The following is a 19,213-nucleotide window of genomic DNA, read 5'->3' as shown; positions in this document are numbered from 1 at the left end:
AAATGTGTATTATAAGTAATCCAAGCACTTCCAGAATACAATATTCCAGCTCAAATTCACTTCTACTGCAGGTAGGAAAAAGTTAAGTACATGATTATAAAAAATTTATTCCAGAATATGGCCATCTGGCTGTATTTGTCCTTCTGTTGCGCTTGAAATTATTCCTCTAAAGCAAAGCAACAAACAAGTTTCCTATGTAGCTTGAGTTATATTTTCAACACTGTATGTGCATATACTGAATGCAGAGTAGCAGTACATAAATCCAAAAAAGGACCTTGATCTTGGCTTCTCTTCAAAGGCTAACTATTAAACTGATAGTTATTAAAATGCAATATTAGGAAGGGGATAAGAAATAAGAGGAGAAACCAGAAATGATAGAAATGTATAGTTTTTAAAAAGCATGAATATTGGGGTTTTCCTTATTCTTATGAATAGTTAATAGTTTCTTTTATGCAAAATGTTTCCATCTCAATTAGTATATGTGTTAATCAGCATATACTCTACTATTGTAGTATAGTTTAAAATTACACTACCAAAATGTTACATACACTATCTAATCAACGTAAGAACATATGCAACATTCATCCCAGCGTATTTAAATGATTATGTCCAGCCAATTATACTAAACATTTTTTTCAGAAAATTATGCAAAAGTATCTAACACAACACTGTTAAAATAATTCACTTTGCATTGAGGGAAGAAAATGAATTTGAAGAGGAGAGAGAAGTATATCCAAGAATACTTCAAAATATAAACACAGGGACAACGAAAATCAAACTGTCAGAAGGTCAGAATGCCCTGGATGAACAGCTTTCCAAATACATCTGGATGATGAAATGTCACTTGACACCAGCAAAACATGACAATATTGCTTGGTTTGTTGGGTTAAGATAATTCACACTTTGACCAATGTCTGATTGCATTCTTAATGAATAAAAATAAAATTTAAAACCCCAAAGCGCAGAACTTTATTGAATGTTTGTAAATATACGGACAAAAATACCTACTACTTTTTTCAAAATAATTATACTGTCCATTTGTAATTGCACAACCTTTGTAAACAAAGTAGATGCGTACAGATGAATTGTGGCTGTGTATGTCACACTTCAGGCATACCAAAGCAAGTAACTCAGTAAGACGCACTGTTCTTCAAATCACAGAGTGTTTCTAAATATACTGTTGGGACACAGATAGCACTGAACTTTCCCCGTTACTGTACCTTTCAAGTGCCTGCCTGTAGAGTAACATGCACTTATGCAAAATGCACCTGACTGCACTTAGCCATTGTAATAAAATACATTCTTTCTTCACTGCTTCCATTAACTGTGGAATCGGAAAAGAGACCTGCATAGACAAAAGAAAAAGATGTGATCAGCCACTATTCTTAGAAAGAGATATTGTAGCGATTAGTTCCTGCAGCAGCTTCAAGAACTGGTTTCAAAACTTCAGTTTTACTAAAAGGAGCATTTCACGACAAAAATTGAGAATGACAGGAAAGCTTTACCAAAGCATTACCCTGTTTCAAACCTCACTCCAAAACAGCAATTTCTATACCCATTTATATGCCTAATTCTTCCCCATTCTCATGCTTTTTCACTTGTTCTACGTATGATTGCAACAAGGCATGTCTTCTCTCCTTAGCACTCGCTTCTCTAACTAGAGGCCAGCATTCAATAACAGGTAAATCTCTCTTCAAACCCATTTTCAGATACACTGGCAAAAATTTTAGAAATAAGTTACACGATATTGTGTAGAATATTTAATAATCATGTCATATTTGGAACTATTCTGTCATTTTAACTCTAAAAACATAACTCAGCAAAGGTGAGAAGGCAGAAAGTCATCATTTTGTGAAAATCTATAAATTCATTCTAGAAATAGTCTCACCCTTTTAATAAAAGGCAAAACATCGTTTCGCTTTTGCTGAAGATATAAGAAAAAGTTCAGCTCCACTGAACCCAGTAAAAAACCTGAATTTGAAATGTGTACTTTATTTCATGTCGCCACAAATATTTCCTACCTGTGCTGTTTGATGTCATGTGTTCAACTGGAGAATTAGTACTAACTTGCCATGTTGTTTTAACCTCCTTCTGTCCATGCCCACTACTTATTTCCACCTTCCATATTTCTGGGTGATCGCTGATAGAATAATCAAGAAATGTCAAAATTCAGTCAGGTGTTCAGTCACATCTGAATTTTAATGCTGCAAAGACTGAAGTTTCTCTTACTTTTGATAGAACTTCTTGACAAGCACTGGTCTGATTGGCAGTTGAAACACATGCTTCTCATTTAGAGGGTTTTCCTTATAATACTTCATGCAAATTCTACAATAAGAATCAACTAGTTAGTAACTTTCTTTGGAGAAATGCTTGTGCAACACCACATAAAGTTTGTGCAAAATTAACTATATTTGCAGATTTTATGATTCATTTGTTTTCCAATTTTAGTCACAAAGCAAAATTTAACAGGAATATCCAACTGCTACTTCTGTAGTCTCATAATCATCAACATTAAGGAGGGTTGCTTTTTTTTTTTTAAAGAGAGTTTCTTTACAATGGTTGAAGAGAATCTACTTATTATTGTCATTTAAAAAGCAAGTAAAAATGAAATAATTACTGTGTCAAAGGGAAGAGGTTCTCATGTTTAAACTGAAGTAAGACTGTACAGCTGACCATTATTTCCAGCATATGGTGAAGCTTTTGAACACGATGAACTTGTTCTTGTAGATCTACGGATGTGGAAATGAAGTAATCCTGGAACAGCAAACAGCTTCTGCTCTTAACTAGATACTCAATGTCTACAGACACACAACACATCCTCAATATACTAAAACAATTTTCCCACTTCTTTTAAGAAGCCAAAACTTTAAGGATGACCCAGCAGAGTCAGAACAAAGTTCCATGCTATCAAAATATGAACAAAGGTTCACTGTCCTGCCTGACCATGACCCATATCAGATATCTAGGAAATAATATATGAATAAGATAACAATGTAATGACATTTCTGCAGTATAGTGGTCCATCCTTATGATTTGCAATTCAGTTTCTCAGCTCATAGGAATGATATGACTTGCATCCCACAATCAGCTAAGTGCGCTCTACTTTATACTTCTTTCAGAGTAAAAAAACAAACAAACAAAGCATCTCACCAAGTAGGTTAATGTTGCAAGTTCCTGGCCTGTAAAAAGAACAGGGTAGAAAAAATAAATTAGATTTACTACATATTATCAGATGAAATGTAAGCAACATTCAGCTAATCAAACAGGGAATTCTACCAAAGAAAAGCACAAAGTCACTAGGACTATGATGTTATTTATTGACATGACTGCTCCTTCAAAACAAGAGAAACCCTGTACAGTGTCATTGTAGAGGCATCATCTTATTTACCACCAAGGCTGCACAATGAAGAAGCCTACGACATACTTTTAGACAACTGCCCTCCTTGGGACATATAGGTTTACAAATAGTGAAAATAAAAAAGCAAATGAAACAAAGAATGAAAACAGCATGACAAAGAAAAAAAGAAATCAAGAAACGAAGTAGTGAAGGAAAAGGAAGTGAGTAACAACAATGGTAAACCACAAACCCCTCCCACAGATTCAGAAGAAAAAAAAAATAAATGTTGTAATACTGAAAATAGAGCCACAATGTTTTCAAGAAAAAATGTACTTTACAAAAATCTTTCCGCTTTTGTTTCCAGTATAATACATATTTTAAAGTAATCAAAAATATCTTTCTAAATACTACAGATTACGCAGCTATTACATGTAAATACCCTTGCTTTTCCTTTTAGCCCATATAGACCATAAAGGAAAAAGACAGAAAGAGCATGAGGGTCTTATTTTTTCACCTACAGCAAACAGATAAGAAAACAAAACAGTTCACAGTTATATAAATCTGGTATTTATTTTACTTGTAGTTCCACCTAAAGGTTTTTTCAAATTGAAAAAGAAATACACAGTTACGTAAATAATAGTTATTTTGAAACAAAATCATTTTTTACATTTTGAAACCACACATAATTATGAAGGAGGCTGGAAACAGCACTTCAGCAGATGGGAGCAGAAGTGAGATCAAGGTTACCAAAAACATTGTTATTTCCTGCATAGAGTACCTTTTCTCTTGAATTTCTAATTGTGTTAACAGATATTAGGCTTACCTATGAAAAAACTGACATAATCCTTCTTCATCTTATCCAAACCAATCTCCAAGAGCATTTGAATTGGAGTGATGCCACTGAGGGAAACAACCTCTATCTTTCCATGATAAGACTGTTGAATCAATCTACTTAGCAAACTGCTACTCCCTTGATGAATCTAAAAATTAGAAAAGTTTTCTTGTGATATAGCTGTACAAAACATCATAAACATTGTTTAGAAGTACAATACCATGGAAACAGAGGCAAACTGTGACATGTGAAAGTAATTTTAAAACAACACAATGCAGAAATGAGGAGCAGTTAAGTGACAAGAACTATATTCTACTTCAAACAACTCATAATTGTAAAATTTATTGTGAAATACAAATACATACCCATGGCTGTATCTCACCGTGTTCCAAGGATTTTAGGATCAGAGTGAAACACTTTATCAACTCCTGATAGGAACTGACACCTTAATTAAAAAAGATGCAATATTTTATTTATCAATCCAGGCTTGTTCTCTTGCTGTGAAGTCAGTAACAATAGGCCAGCACATACTTGCAAGAATGACTCCCCTCATTTAAAGAGCAATAGCTGAAATGACAGATCGCACTGCTTTTTGCTAAGTTGTCCTATCATGACTTTAAAAAGGGTTACTCTAAAGAAACAATGATCAAAAGACCACTGAGCTGCATACCACTGTTGGAGAACAGCACACGGCAGAAGCAGATTGTCATATAATACATTTCAGCTACACTCTCTCCACACACATTGCAACTCAACACATTTTATAAATTTAACTAAACAGCATCTATCTAGAATATGAACTATCAGTCTCTATTTATTCAACCAACTGCTTCCTAAGCAAGAAACAAACCTCCACACATTGTGTAGCTGACGCTGCCCTTTAGCAGGACACAGCGCAGTCATCAGTACATTTTAGCTATCTGCTTTCAATTCAAACACAACAGTGGTTGCACTAATAGAAATTAAAGGAATTTAAAAGTTACACACTCCATCCCTTAAACAGAAAGGAGCTGTTATAATCTCTAGAACAGCTTAACAAAAGTTAATTAGTAATCTGGAAAAATAGTCATAGATAAATAAAAATGTATTTTACTGAAGGACTGAAAGTGGTATTACAAGAATGATAAAGTTTGTGCACAGCTTTATCAACTTAAAATTTCCTTCAGATCTAGGAAGACAAAAAGTATAGAGTTTTCAGTTTTAGAGCAGCTGAGTACTACCGATTGTTTAGTACCTTTTACAATCAAATGAAATGTAGTATCTCCTGCTAGATGTCGGTCTACCTTTATATGTTGTAAGAAAGCATATCATCTAACATACCTAAAAATAGCTCTTTTAGAAAAAGCCTGGTAATAACAATTTTCTGAACAGCTGATTAGTCCTTAAATCTCACATAAAAACTTGTATTAATTTCACTGAGAAAACAATACATTATAGTAGATACAGAGAACAGAAGTAATAATGGAAAACAGATGGGGTAAAAAACCCCACAATACACTTACTTCTCATTTTGCACCATAATTGCTCAGCAAAATCCAGGTCTCCTCGCTCACTGAAGATTGATTTTATTGAACTGTCCACTGCAGCAGTGTCACATTTGATTTTCTGAAAGAGTTTAAGTAAAAAGCCATGCCTAAGATTCAAAGACCTTATGAATTCAAATTTTCTCCAGAAATCAAAATTGGGGGCATCACTAATTTTTTCCACTTTTCCAGGGAAAACTACTGCATAGAAACTACTAGTGCATAGTCATTTGGAAGCATAGTTTTATTTAAGTGAGACTAATTCTTTCTACAATTATTACACTGGGTAATTGCTAGCTTTGGACCAGCAAGGGAAGCCTACTATCAGAAAGACTTTTGATCCTAGCCAAGTAAAGCGCAAACGGATTGGCTAGTAAAAAACAGTTGCTTAGCTCAAAATGGTCCTTTTTGCCTTATAATGGCACAATGCACGGAGTGCTGGTAAACGGGAGGAACACAATCCAGCAAGCACTAACTCAGAGTACAACCCATACTACACTGAACTCAGAGATTCTTAAATAACTGTATGTACATCTAGCAGAGCCCTGGGAGGCCGAAATTAATACGTACATATATTCTCGAAACAAAGAACTCTTTTCCTGTTAGCCTAAATATTTCTGGTTTAGCTGATACAGAAATCATTATATTTTTAGGTTATGAAAAAAGTGCACTTCCCTCGCAAATGGAAAAAGACCCAAACCTTTCCTTGTAGGCTGAAATGGGGAAAAAATATCTTAAAATAACTGAAGACATTTTTAGAATTTGAATTTGTTCATTGCTTTAGAATATCATAAACCTCTAGATAAACGGGACAGATATCCAACTGATGCTATTAAATTGGCCCCAAATAATTAAATTAGGCAAGAAAAGCAAATTAGTGATAGAATGCAACGGATAGAATGCAAGGTCAGAGTTCCTGAAAGAAACTACAACATCATGAGACTGATAGCTTTAGGAGATAACCGACAATGGTTAAGACAAGGGAGTGTTATTGCAGTTGATATAATACAGTTCAATTTGCAAGCAATAGTGAAAAAAGGAAGGGAAAGAAGCAAATCAAAATAGCTCCACGTCACTAAAGTTATAAAAAAAATACATATAATAGACACTGGTAAACTAGCAGACCACTTAGAATAAAAAAAACCAAACAGGGAAGTTTTCTGAAGGTAAAAATGACTGGACTTTCTATTAGAGGATAGCTATGGAATTCCCAGTTTTGCCTGTAAGGTCGTCTTCCATTCTTTTTACATAGCAGAAACAGAAAGCAAGAAATCTTTCTTTACATCTTTACGCCTAATGTATTTACATATATACAAGACATAGCCAAAATTTGGAATAACCACAGTTATAAGGCAAACAAGATGACAGGGTAATTGGTAGGAAATTGCATATACCTCTGTTTCATTCTTGTTTCCAGATATACAATATCCATCCAGCTTCTTCTTTAAATCTAGTAGAAGAGAAACATAAATTTCACTGCTATGGAAAAAAATACAATCAAACCAATTCTATAAATCCCTGGGCACAGCATAATTAACAAATACACTGACTGGATGGCTAATAGACAAAATTTATCCGTTTTAAAATTGTTTTTACTAGGTAAGCACATAGACTAAAAAAGTAATTTCTTAATATTTTTTCTCATAAGCTATACGTTTTCCCCATATACATTTACTATGTTGTTATCTAAGCATTAACTTGTTAAGTTTCAGTGATGAAGTAGGAAGGAGTAGCAGATGATCTAACAAGTGTCTCTAGTTTTCTTCCACATGTATTTGTCAGTTTTTGTCTGTTCCTCGAAGTTTTATCTACAGACTCATTCGTGAAAAATTTACAGTTGCATTGGAAAAATCTCTTGGTTCATTCCCACATCTGATTTTTTTTTTAGCTTTGTTTTCTAATTTCTTAAACTTCTGACAAGACACATACTATTCACGACAGGTTTCAAAAGCAATCAGTAATTTTGGATGCTCCTTTTTAAGATGTTGTCAAAGTACTGCTTTCCACCACCAAAGGGACACTTAGCACGTTCAGAAGTTCACATGCACATCAGGTAACTTGGAAGACACATCCAGAACTCTCTCAATTGCTTTTTAAACATAATCATGTCATTTTATAAAGAAATAATTATTACTTTTGTACAAGGTATTAGGACAAAGAAAAATGAGGGATGTACAGACTAACCTATTTAACTACTTTGTGCAAGTTGTTATAGCATAGAAATTAACATCTCTGATTTTAATACTTTAAAAATTGTATGTGGAATTCCCTTTTATTTCTGCAAAACGTGACATCCCTCTCTCCCCGTGTAACAAGGAGCAATTACCAGTCAGAAATTCCTGGACCAGTTCAACAGCCGATTCAGACTCTAATGGCTCAGGCCACTCAGTCACGCCTGTCTTCAAACCTTCGGCCAAAGCCTAAAGGCAGCATCAAAACCAAAACAACGCATATCAGTTCTTGTTTAAGGTTCTGCATGTGTCATACTTAAAATTGTAGTTAGCTTCTCCAAGAATCATACACCTCTCTGTACAGCTAACCAAGAATTTAGAAACTTCTTGAATTTCTTGGCTTTAGTGTTCATGAGTTGTCCTCTAAATTGAACTCAAAGTTTATTCTAAACTAAAAGCTTAAAGTTATCTTTGAAACTTCTGATGAAGTTTTAAATAAAGGAAATGATTAACACATAAAATCACCATTCCATGTAAATCTGAAATTGGAATTTCTCATTTATACTTACAAGGAGAAACTGCAGTTCTCTATACAGCTGATATACAGGACTTCTGGGATCCCCAGACTCCAGTGTAATATTCTGAAAGTTCCGGAAGTTTAAGTCAGTTTCAAACTTTAGAAATCAAGCACCCTAAAATTTTCATTAGCGAAATGCATATTAGGATAATTTATAATTCAGATTATGAGCACCTTGTGTTGCTTATATAAAGAACAATAAACACAGATGTCAAACTTATTTTCTATCCTTTACACTACTCAATGTGAGCTGTGGAAAGAGCTTGACTTTGTTTGCTTCTTTCTTGACTTACCAGTGTGGCAGCTGAAATTAGTGGAGGTGTTTCCAGAATCTTATCTACAGTATTCCATGTAATATCAACATATATATTGCTTTCAGATTCCACAATTGTGTCCTCTATTGCAGCAGCTCTAATAAGTTCATACTGAGCAAATCCTTTTGTCATCACCTAGAACAAACAGATTTTTAAAAACAAAACAAACCACAACATTGATTGTTCTGTATGCACGCAAAATAATTTTAAAAGCATTTCACACACACAAAAAAAGGGCTAATATCTGACAAATGCATTACAACATAAGGAGCTCAAATGTTACTTCAGAAGAGGCTATTATACTATAGAATCATACTAAAGTGAGTTTCTAAATAGAATCTGTAAAGCTTCCCAAAACCAGTATCATAAATCCAAAACCAGAGGTTTTAAACTTAGATTGGAAACATGACAGACCATAAAAACCTACAATAGATGAATGATGTTTCATTTTATGTGCCATTTTGAGCTCTTCCAGGTTTGCAAAATAGGTTTTGTCAGCTGTAGGACCTAGGAAATGAAAAAAGTAAGAATCAAAAAAAGCATTTGGCACAATTCAAATTTGGCACTTAAAATTAATTCTCAAATACTCCATTTGCTCAAGTACGACTTGTGCTGCCCTTTAGAAAGCAGGCATTCTTCTTGCACTTGACCTATTGATTCATTATCAATGTTTAGTCAGAGTTGGTGCTTGCTTAAGAAGTTCAATGGTAGCAATTTAAATTTTCTAAGTTATTGCACCTGAGTGAAGGTAGGTCTGCACAGCTACTGTTGCACTAAGTACATTAAAAAGTTATTTCTCCCACATGGCATGGGTTAAAAGCATCTTTTCTTTTCTCTCCTCTTTTTTTTTTCCCCTCTTGTTTTTTAAAATGAGGAATATAGAGCAGTACCAAGCCAACATCACACAAGGACAAAGACAGCATCACTACATCAATATTCCCACATTTTTAAGCCTTCCTCATTTAATTTTATGTGTAACATTATAAGCTTACCATCACGTGTAACCATATAAAAATTGATGCCTGTGATTTTGTTTCCAGCTTTGAGAGGCTCAGCTCCAAGCCAACAAGTATGTTCAGGATCGGAGCCATCACACCTTATCCAGAGGGGAGGAAGCGCAACCAGTTCATTTATCTTCAAGTGGGTCATGTTTGGATTTTGTACCATTGCATATAAGGAAATCAACTGCCTAGAAATGTGAAAAGAGGAAAAAAAAAAAGATGCCAGCAAGTATAGCTAAATCTATCCCTTACATAAAACTTAACTCCTACCCACCATGCTTCATTAGCAGACACCAAATCATTTTACGAAAACAGCAAAGCGTTATAATCCTCCTTTTACAGGTAGAACAATGAAGTCACAAAGGAGGAAGATATCATTACTGAGAACATATTTAATATAATATTTTAATTTAGATAATATTTTAATTCTGAAATCATAATTGAATTTTACATTTTAAGCATGTTAAAAGGGTAAGTTAGTTAAGCAAACTAGTCACCACGGTTTGGCACCATGCCGTGGTATTTAATAACAGCCAAAGACCCCAATCAGATTTTTATATTTTTTTAACAGAAACTTTACAAAAACAAGCATTGAAGTCTTAGTAAGCTTTCTTTGCTCACCTACAGCCAGTCCCATTAACCTACTGGGACAGCTCACAAGTGCTCTTCCAGTACCCTGACTTTAGCTACACTGTGTTAGGAATACTTGTAGTCAGGGAAGGCCATTTTGCAGGATGAAAAAGGGTCATATCCCTTCACTAAACTAATGAGTAATTTAATTTTGGGGAATTAAAAATAATACGGGTTCTGAATATTAGGAAGAGAGACAAAACTGCAAAAGAAAATTCCATCAAAAGGGGAGGCAGACCTTTGACACTTACTTTGCTCTTCGGACAGAAAGTGCCACTGGTCCAGAACTCTCCTGTGGTAAAAGCTCAGAGGCATAAAAAGCATCATCTGTTTTTGATTCTTCCATTGGGTCACTTTCTTCATTGTGTCGCTTTAAAGAAACAAACAGGTAAGTCAAAAAATGCAAGGTATGTGAAAATTCTTGATGGGAATTCAAAAGTCTAGATTACATTTAAAAAGTTAACAACTAACATACACACTTACTGCTTTCTGCAAAATATATATCATATCGCTTCCATTCCAAAATCTTTCAATGGGACTTTTGCAACTACCACCAATCAAACAAATCTCTACATCAGTCTGAAAAAAAGAAAAAAAAAAAGGTTTTAATACACTACATATAAAAAAATTGCTGAAATGCAACATTTATACCAGAAATTGCAAAACTAACTAATTCCACAAACTGTTTTCCAACCCTATTGCAACCATTCATGAATCTCTTTCTTACTGCAGGAGAACAGATACTGCATGCCATAGGTGGAATCAAATCAACTGTGAATATGCAACAACTTTCAAGCAGCCAACACAGAAAATTTAATCTCTAACAGGTGGATTCTATGAGAAACTGAAGTTTGGTTTGATGAACAAAACTTCAGATAATCTGAGGTATGAGGGATCACTGTTGTCAAGTAGCAACTGCAGTTACCAGATATCGTTCAGATGGAGAATACTCACTTAAAGCAACATTAAATATCAGTTGATCACTTCTCCAAATGTCTCATGACATTCTCATGGAGACATTAAGTAACTCAAGCCTGTTACAGAATCATAGAATGGTTTGGGTTGGAAGGGACCTCAAAGATCATCTAGTTTCAAGCCCCCTGCCATGGGCAGGGACACCCTCCACTAGCCCAGGTTGCCCAAAGCCCCATCCAGCCTGGCCTTGAACACTGCCAGGGATCCAGGGGCAGCCACAGCTTCTCTGGGCAACCTGTGCCAGGGCCTCAGCACTCTAACAGGAAAGAATTTCTTTCCCACATCTAATGTAAAAATCTACCCTCTTTTAGCTTAAACCCATTACCCCTTGTCCTGTCACTATACTCCCTGACAAATAGTCCCTCCCCATCTTTCCTGTAGGAAAAGTGTTTTTGAGAACAAAGGTATATCAATCCCTATTTAGGCTTTTGCATACACAGTGAAGTACTGCTTAATTCTTCACATCTAGTTGGCTTTTCAGATTACTGTATTTTTCAATAATGACTTGATTTTATTTTCAAATGATTATCAAACATATAGACCCCAAGATTAATATAACTAAACAGGATTACATTTTCCAGCCATCCCTATATTCCAAAAGCCATTAAAAGCAATTGCTATTTTCATACGGATACCCCATTCCCCGTAAAAGTACTTAGATAAAAAGCCTGCCATCAGAACTTGCAAGTTTGAAGGCGGAAAACACTGAGTGCAGGTACGCAGCTGCCGAGGAGGGCGGCTGCTGGAGCAGGTCTTTTCTTTCCTCTCTCCCCAGCAGCCACCCACCTTCCGCACTTCGTATGACCTCCACCCCATAACACTCTCACACGTACTTGATCCTTACAATCATTTTTAAACAAATTAACGGTTAACAGGTGCAAAAAAAATGCAGGGGGGAGGCAGGAATGAGCAGGGAGGTGAAGGCTGATGCTGGCCCCGGGAGGGCAGCTCTCTGGTACACAGGTCGTCATCTCTGTCCTGAGGCAGGGGCAGATCTAAAAAGGTTTTGCTGAGGTAAACTTTCCTTTTTACGTGATATCCCCGCACCTATCTCAGCTGTTGATCAATGGCTGCATGTTTTAAACATACAGACTCAGGTTACACAGACGTATTTTCATATGTATTTACCTCAAAGAGATACGGATGTTCAGGGATACTTTCTCTCCCTTCTTCATATATTCTGAAAGAAAACGTCAAGGTATATAAGTTGGTTCTTTTTCTTCCCCCCCCCCCCCCCCCCCCCCGCATTACTCATTAAACAGTAAGTCTAACTGCATAAACTAAACCAACACGGTCTACGATCAGAGCCTCAGCAGCCTCCCCGCAAACTACGGCCCCACCCGGTACCCCCGGCCCAGCCAGCCGCCCCGACCGAGCCGCCTCCCTCAGCGGAGCGGTCCCTCAAGGCATACAGGTGTTCCCTGCGCCCGCGGAGGGCCGTGACTCACCGGAGGAGGCGGCCGTACAGCTCGGCTGCCGCCCGCCGCCGCCGCTCCGCTGCCATCGCCGCCCGCCACAACCGAACCGCGCGCCTCGCCCGCCCCCCCCGGCACTACATCCGGGGCGGTGTGCCCGATGAAGGCAAAAAAAATAAAATTTTTTTCCTCCCCAATAGCGGGTGTTATTCAGATTTATTCTCGCCGCACGCTTCCCCATGAAAAAAAAAAAAATAATGCCTCAAAAAGTTTATAATTTCTGTGGGACTTCATGACTCGTCTCGCTGAATACCTCCGCCAGAAAAAGAGTCCCCCGGTTTCAGAGGCGACCGGGAGCAACGGAGGCACCCGGAGGGAGAAGGCTCGGTACCGTGGGTCCTGGCGTACGCGAAGGAGGCTCGGGTCGAGGCTGGGGTCAGCAGCCGGCCGGCCGGTGTGGCAGAAGGCGGCGGGCAGAATGCGGAAGGACATCGCTCATAGTGAAGAAAGAGTAACAAGTCCTTCCTTTTCCGGTCGGGGCTGCGGCGGAGACGGGCGGTAGCACGAGACGCTCCGCCGCCGCCACCATGGTGAGGAGCGGGCTGCGGCAGCGCGGCGGGCCGGGAGGGGCCGGGGCCGCCGGTGATCGGGGCTGGTAGTGAATCGAGGCTGGTGGGAGCCAGGTCTGGCGGACAGAGCCGTGCCCCGGGCAGCTCGCGGGCAGGAGGCGTGGGGCGGCCGGCTGGCCGCCATTTTGGAGCCGTCAGCCGTCGGCCTGCCGCGTGGAGCCCGTGTGGGGAGGCCGGCCGGGCGGGCGGGCGGGCTGAAGAGGGGCCGGGGCGGGCCGCAAAGGGGGCCGAGAGCTTGGCTTGGTCTGCTGGAAGGCACCGTTTCCTCCGGCAGTGTGGGAGATGGGGCCCGCCTCGCGTTCTGGCAGGGCTTATTCAATTTTTTTTTTGTCATATTTCTCTAAAACATAGCAAAGCCACACGGAAGCTTTTGAACCCAAGTAGAACTAAAAGGACAGTTTCTGTAACACTCAGTTTTTAATACTTTTTTTTAACTTTGTTGTTGTTATTATGAACCAGGCTCTAAAAGGGCTTGGTCTGGAGCCAGGTTGCAAATGAACAACTTTTCTTGCTAATACAGTTCAGGTTGTGATCTGGTTCCTTCACCCTGATCCAGTTTGTTCCGTGCTTGCGCTGGTGTCTCTGCAGTTACTCCAGGAGTGAGTGCTTTGCTAGTAACCAGCGTTAGGTACACGCATAGTACTTTCATTGCTGTTAGCTGGCTAGTTTTGGGTTTTGTTGTGTTTTTAATACCTCTGAAATGAATTGTGGATGGGAAAGGGAAGGAGGATACTTTGCCTGTATTATTGCTATGAGCTATTAATTTAATGACAAATGCAGTCTAATGCTGAAAGATTCGTTTTTAAATGGTGCTCTTCAGACCGGCAAGCTAGTATTTGACATTTTTATTCCCTTTTTTGAAAGGAAGCTGGTGCTACTAGCAGTTGAAATTTTCACCTCACAGATTTTGAGGCACCAGGGATTGTTCAGAGGGCCCAGACTTCACAAAAAATTCCTTCTGACGCAGTTTGCTTGCTTGTAGTCATTGTGGGTCTTTGTATTGAATTAGAGAAGTTGGTTACAGCACTTCAACTGTTAAACATAATCTAAATAACAAGCCTTTGGTAAACTGAGTAAACACAGGTGGGTTTTAGATAGGCTTTTTTAGTAGTAGATGGGAAGTAGCTTAGAAGGTGTTACTAAAGGGCTCAGAGATTCAATTCTAGATTAATTTTACTCAGATTACTTGGAAATCTGTTGAATTTCAAACCTCAGGAATAGTTTTCTGAATGCAGATTGTGCCATGGAGCACTGTGTTAAGTGAAAATTGTTGCTATGATGATGTAATTTGCGTCTTATCCAGTGTTCAGTGACAGTTGCCTGCTGTCAGAGTGCTGGCACTGTTGAACTGAAGACCACTTCATTCTGAGCAATATTTGATGGATTTGAATGCTAGCAATTTAATTTACATGTGTTTAAGATTTTTTTTCCCCCCTCTTTCAGGCTTGCGCTCGACCGTTAATATCCGTCTACTCCGAGAAGGGAGAAGCATCAGGCAAAAATGTCACCTTGCCTGCTGTGTTCAAGGCTCCCATTCGCCCTGACGTTGTGAACTTCGTTCACACCAATTTGCGCAAGAACAACAGGCAGCCCTATGCTGTCAGTGAACTTGCAGGTATGGCAAGACCACAAAATGAACAGAAATATTTGCATTAGCCTTGGATTTTACTATAGGTGGGCTAAAATTGAAACAAATTTAGAACTAAGGGAAGCACTGTTGAGTGGGATTCTATATAGGAGGCAAGGTGACTGTTCTGGTTATTAACAATCTGATTTTAAATTGTACGAAACACAACTTTTCTATTATTCTGAAGAACAGCAAGGTGTTGTAAAAGTGTTGGAGTACTCTGGTGTCTTATTTGGAATGTATATTTCTGAAAGCACTGTGGTGCCTAGGTCCTCAAGTGGAATCTACATCCTTTGCAAGAGGAACACAAAATGTCTGACAGTTACCAGGCAGAAAAGTGATGAAAACCCACCCTCTATAAGCCCTGCTCGTGTTGACCAAAGGAGACTTAGCCGAGGCATTTACCAAGAAGAAGCCTCTGCAAACAGGCATTTGTTAGAGTTGCTTCAGAAGCTACTGGGTGCAGGTAGCTTCTGCTTCCCAGGAAGTTTGTGCCAGGAACATGCGTTTTCCCATATTTCTGATGACGTTTCACGTAAGCATTGTAACCCTGTTCCCATAGGAACAGCAGTGCCAATTCATACCTCCAACTTGAGGTTCAAGCTTAGAGATCAGTGTGTTAACGCTCTTGATTCTGACCTAAGCTGATCTTTAATATGGTAGGAGTTAATTTACCTGATCAGGACTTCTTTTGCTGAAATGATGAGATTCCACTTCATTGGTCCGTGTTTCTGAAACACGTGCTGACAGCGGAAGCTCTGACTAGTGGTCCTGAATTCTGCCTAGCGGCAAGGTTATGAAAGTTGCAGTGTTGTCACACACTCTGAATTAAAATCTTTCTGTTCCAGGTCATCAGACCAGTGCCGAATCTTGGGGTACTGGGAGAGCTGTTGCTCGTATTCCTCGAGTACGAGGTGGTGGAACTCACCGCTCTGGCCAGGGTGCCTTTGGAAATGTATCCTTTCATTGCTGCTGCTTGCATCAAGTGTAACGCTGAACTCATCAAGCAGAAAAAATATTATTTGAAGTATCTAAACATGGAATGGAATCTTCTTGAGGTAGTAGCTACCTACAGTTATCTGGACCACTGAGTTTGAGAAAGTTGTGATTAGAACCTTCTGTATGCAAATTCAGACTTGCTTTAATGAACAGAAGCTTTCGTTGATTCCCACCACCACTGCAAAAGTGGTGGATGTGTTGAGTCTTGCGATGCGTACAGTCTTGCCATGATGTCGTAATTTGCGTCTTACTCTGTGCTCAGTGACAGTTGCCTGCTGTCAGTGTACTGGTACAGATGGTTGACGAACAGTTAACACTGAGCAAGGATTAAAGAGTCGCACTAGAAAAAGAAGCTTCAAAAAGGTTGTTCTTAACAGTCAATGCATAGATGTGTCGTGGAGGCCGCATGTTTGCCCCAACCAAGACTTGGCGGCGCTGGCACCGTAGAGTGAATACGACTCAGAAGCGTTACGCCATCTGTTCCGCTCTGGCAGCATCTGCTCTTCCAGCGCTGGTCATGTCCAAAGGTGGGAATTCTGTCTGGAAGAGTTTGCCTGTAGTTTTGCCTGAGCCATATCAGTTCCTATGTGATCACTCAAAATGTTTATTGTGGGTAACTACATTCTCTTTAAAAGAGTTCAAGAGGCAGTCGGTCCACTCCTCAGCAGGAGGGCTGTTTCTCTCACGTGCAGCTCGGGAAGGTGCTTTGCAGTTACGCGTGTCAGAAGTTGGGGGATGCTGGAGTGCCTTTGTGTGCGTTGCTGATGTGAATCTTGTCCACGCGGTTTATGGAAACTGAAACTGGGGTTTGAATCACAGAGCAGTTCAGTTTGATTTCTGTTCATGGCAGCCAAAGATTTGCTTAATATTTACTCAGGTACAGAAAGTGCTGTCTGAGCCAGAGCTGCAAGACTCCGCTCCAGCTTCCCTCCTGTAGTTACGATGCCTGAATATTAGATTGATGAATTTAAGTTCCACTGTTTATCATTTTGTGTCATTTCTGAATACACAAGGCAATAACCTTGAGAACCGTGTTCAGCCACAATCAGTGGGTAACTTAGTGTCTTGTAAAATCCTCTCTAGGCCACCGCATCGAGGAGATTCCAGAACTTCCTCTGGTTGTTGAGGACAAAGTTGAGAGTTACAAGAAAACCAAGGAAGCTGTTCTCCTTCTGAAGAAGCTTAAAGCTTGGAATGACATCAAAAAGGTGAGTTGCTGCAGGTATGTCCTTAAGAGCAAAGCCCAGGTGATTTGACTCTGCTGCTGTTGCAGTAGGAATTCCAAGTAGTTTTGCTCTGATTTGATGCCGCTAGAAATCCCTTACACTACAAGAAACTGAAGAGTTTAAGCAAAGTAAATTTCGTGCTGTGTCGCTTTTACTCTTATTTGTCTTCATTCCAGCGTTGCTTAACATTAATAGGTGTGGGAGATTTTTTTCTTGACTCTTAAGAATGATGAACTTCTCACTGGTCCGTGTTTCAGATAAGCAGTGATGATTGTGAAGTTCTGACTAAAGCAGTTTTGTTGCATCTTACTAGTGGTGTTTGGATTATTTTGAATATTATTCACGAGTTTTATTTTTATATAGGTTTATGCCTCCCAGCGTATGCGGGCCGGAAAGGGTAAAATGAGGAATCGCCGTCGCATCCAGCGCAGGGGACCCTGCATCATCTACAACGAGGACAATGGTATCATTAGAGCTTTCCGGAATATCCCAGGTAACGTAACTTGGAGCAACCTTACTCTTTATTGGGAGACTGCCTAGAATGATGAGATTCCACTTCATTGGTCCGTGTTTCTGAAACACATGATTGTGTGGAAGTTCTGACTTGCTGAAGTAGCTAATACGTTCTTTCTAAGAATCCGTTTTGGTGACGTTGAGGATGTTTATGACGTTTTGTGGCTGTCACCAACCACAAACTGCGTTTGGAGCGGTTAAAAATGGGGCTGTTAAGTTGGTTTGCTGGGAAAAGGCTGATGATTTTTAAAAATGTAAAGTATTTTCATACGTAGGTGGCTGTAAGTTTGTAGTGTAAAAGCTACTAAGCCCACGTCTGTTTCTGCATACTTTCTTTCTCATCTGTTTATATCTTAGTCTTGATTTTAATCCCAGATTAAGGGGATCGGTCTGTCCATTTTTGCACAGGAATTACTCTTCTTGATGTGAACAAGCTGAACCTGCTCCGACTCGCTCCCGGTGGCCACGTTGGGCGTTTCTGCATTTGGACGGAAAGCGCCTTCCGCAAGCTGGATGATCTGTATGGCACCTGGCGCAAAGCTGCCACGCTGAAGAGCGACTACAAGTAAGCACCAACGGGGTGAAAAGGGGCTTGGGAGGTGGGCGGCGGGTGCTGGTCAGTCCTTTTCCTTAAAGCCTGTTTTTGTTGAATGGGCCACGGTTTTATCGTCCGACTGACACAACAACCGTTTGTTTCGCAGCCTGCCGATGCATAAGATGACCAATACGGACATTGGAAGAATCATGAGAAGCCAGGAAATCCAGAAGGCGCTGCGTGCTCCGAAGTAAGAATTTTTATCTGATGACTGCAAAGCGCAGTCTCTGTAGCCGTGGCTGAGTGCGAGGCTTTGCAGCGACATCAGAAATCTCTGCGTTGGGATGTCAGATCAGGCTGGGCTCCTTTTAGCTTCTGGGTGTAAATACTAGGAATTAGGGTTCCCCGAATACAATTTCTGGGAAAATTGAGCAGAACTTGACTTGTGAAATGAGATCGTGATACACGTTGGTTCTTTGCAGGAAGAAGATTCGCCGTAGAGTCCTGAAGAAGAATCCTCTGAAGAATCTGAGAATCATGATCAAGTTGAACCCGTACGCCAAAACGATGCGACGCAACACCATTCTGCGCCACGCACAAAACGTGAGCGAGCGTGGGAGCGGGTAATAGATGAAATGGGGTGCAGTCCTCCAGATGACGTACTGATGAGCCTTTTGTCTTTTGTAGCACAAACTCAAGGAAGAGAAGAAGGCCAAGGCCAAGCTCGCGGCCAAGGTCCCGGCTGAGCCCAAGGCAGAGACCGCAGCCAAGACCCCTGCCAAGGCCAAGGCTGAAGCATAAGCGCCCTGCAGCATGTCATCCACGTGGGCTCAGAAAACTGTACTGTGGATTGACAGTTAATAAATGGCGTTGGAACAGAGACGTGCTGTCGGAGGTGTCTGATGGGGG

General features: G+C 39.7%; 2 protein-coding genes and 5 non-coding genes across 9 annotated transcripts; 6 read left to right on the top strand and 1 right to left on the bottom strand.

Annotated features, from left to right (window-relative positions):
- Positions 1–945: 945 nt before the first annotated feature.
- ZWILCH (zwilch kinetochore protein) lies at positions 946–13,263 on the bottom strand. Of its 3 annotated transcripts, none has more exons than XM_075764014.1 (18): positions 13,167–13,263; positions 12,489–12,540; positions 10,869–10,964; positions 10,637–10,755; positions 9,747–9,943; positions 9,182–9,261; positions 8,734–8,889; positions 8,433–8,504; positions 8,019–8,112; positions 7,087–7,142; positions 5,672–5,774; positions 4,535–4,614; positions 4,161–4,317; positions 3,151–3,179; positions 2,618–2,754; positions 2,230–2,325; positions 2,022–2,140; positions 946–1,345 (listed from the first exon to the last, which is right to left on the bottom strand). In XM_075764014.1, the coding sequence occupies exons 3-18, from the start codon at positions 10,890–10,892 to the stop codon at positions 1,254–1,256; spliced, it is 1,611 nt and encodes a 536-aa protein (XP_075620129.1). In that variant the 5' UTR covers positions 10,893–10,964; positions 12,489–12,540; positions 13,167–13,263; the 3' UTR covers positions 946–1,253. The 3 variants fall into 3 exon arrangements, with proteins under 3 accessions (XP_075620129.1, XP_075620128.1, XP_075620130.1); XM_075764013.1 differs by lacking the exon at positions 13,167–13,263 and adding an exon at positions 13,089–13,110; XM_075764015.1 differs by lacking the exon at positions 13,167–13,263 and adding an exon at positions 12,809–12,996.
- Positions 13,053–19,184, top strand: RPL4 (ribosomal protein L4). The gene is given in 11 exon segments (XM_075764017.1): positions 13,053–13,313; positions 13,315–13,365; positions 14,848–15,019; positions 15,880–15,986; positions 16,419–16,557; positions 17,114–17,238; positions 17,620–17,749; positions 18,178–18,334; positions 18,471–18,554; positions 18,787–18,907; positions 18,992–19,184. Coding segments are annotated over 11 exon segments (1,446 nt in total). The 5' UTR covers positions 13,053–13,067; the 3' UTR covers positions 19,106–19,184.
- LOC142603579 (small nucleolar RNA SNORD16) lies at positions 14,676–14,776 on the top strand. The gene has a single exon (XR_012837521.1). It is a non-coding gene; the product is annotated as a small nucleolar RNA SNORD16 (small nucleolar RNA).
- On the top strand, positions 15,726–15,797 carry LOC142603583 (small nucleolar RNA SNORD18). The gene has a single exon (XR_012837525.1). It is a non-coding gene; the product is annotated as a small nucleolar RNA SNORD18 (small nucleolar RNA).
- Positions 16,254–16,353, top strand: LOC142603585 (small nucleolar RNA SNORD16). The gene has a single exon (XR_012837527.1). It is a non-coding gene; the product is annotated as a small nucleolar RNA SNORD16 (small nucleolar RNA).
- Positions 17,478–17,545, top strand: LOC142603584 (small nucleolar RNA SNORD18). The gene has a single exon (XR_012837526.1). It is a non-coding gene; the product is annotated as a small nucleolar RNA SNORD18 (small nucleolar RNA).
- LOC142603582 (small nucleolar RNA SNORD18) lies at positions 17,793–17,863 on the top strand. Its single transcript, XR_012837524.1, has one exon. It is a non-coding gene; the product is annotated as a small nucleolar RNA SNORD18 (small nucleolar RNA).
- Positions 19,185–19,213: the final 29 nt, after the last annotated feature.

Source organism: Balearica regulorum, chromosome 12 (genome assembly GCF_011004875.1).
Source record: "Balearica regulorum gibbericeps isolate bBalReg1 chromosome 12, bBalReg1.pri, whole genome shotgun sequence".
NCBI classification, from domain to species: Eukaryota; Metazoa; Chordata; class Aves; order Gruiformes; family Gruidae; genus Balearica; species Balearica regulorum.
This window is presented reverse-complemented; position numbering and strand designations above follow the sequence as displayed.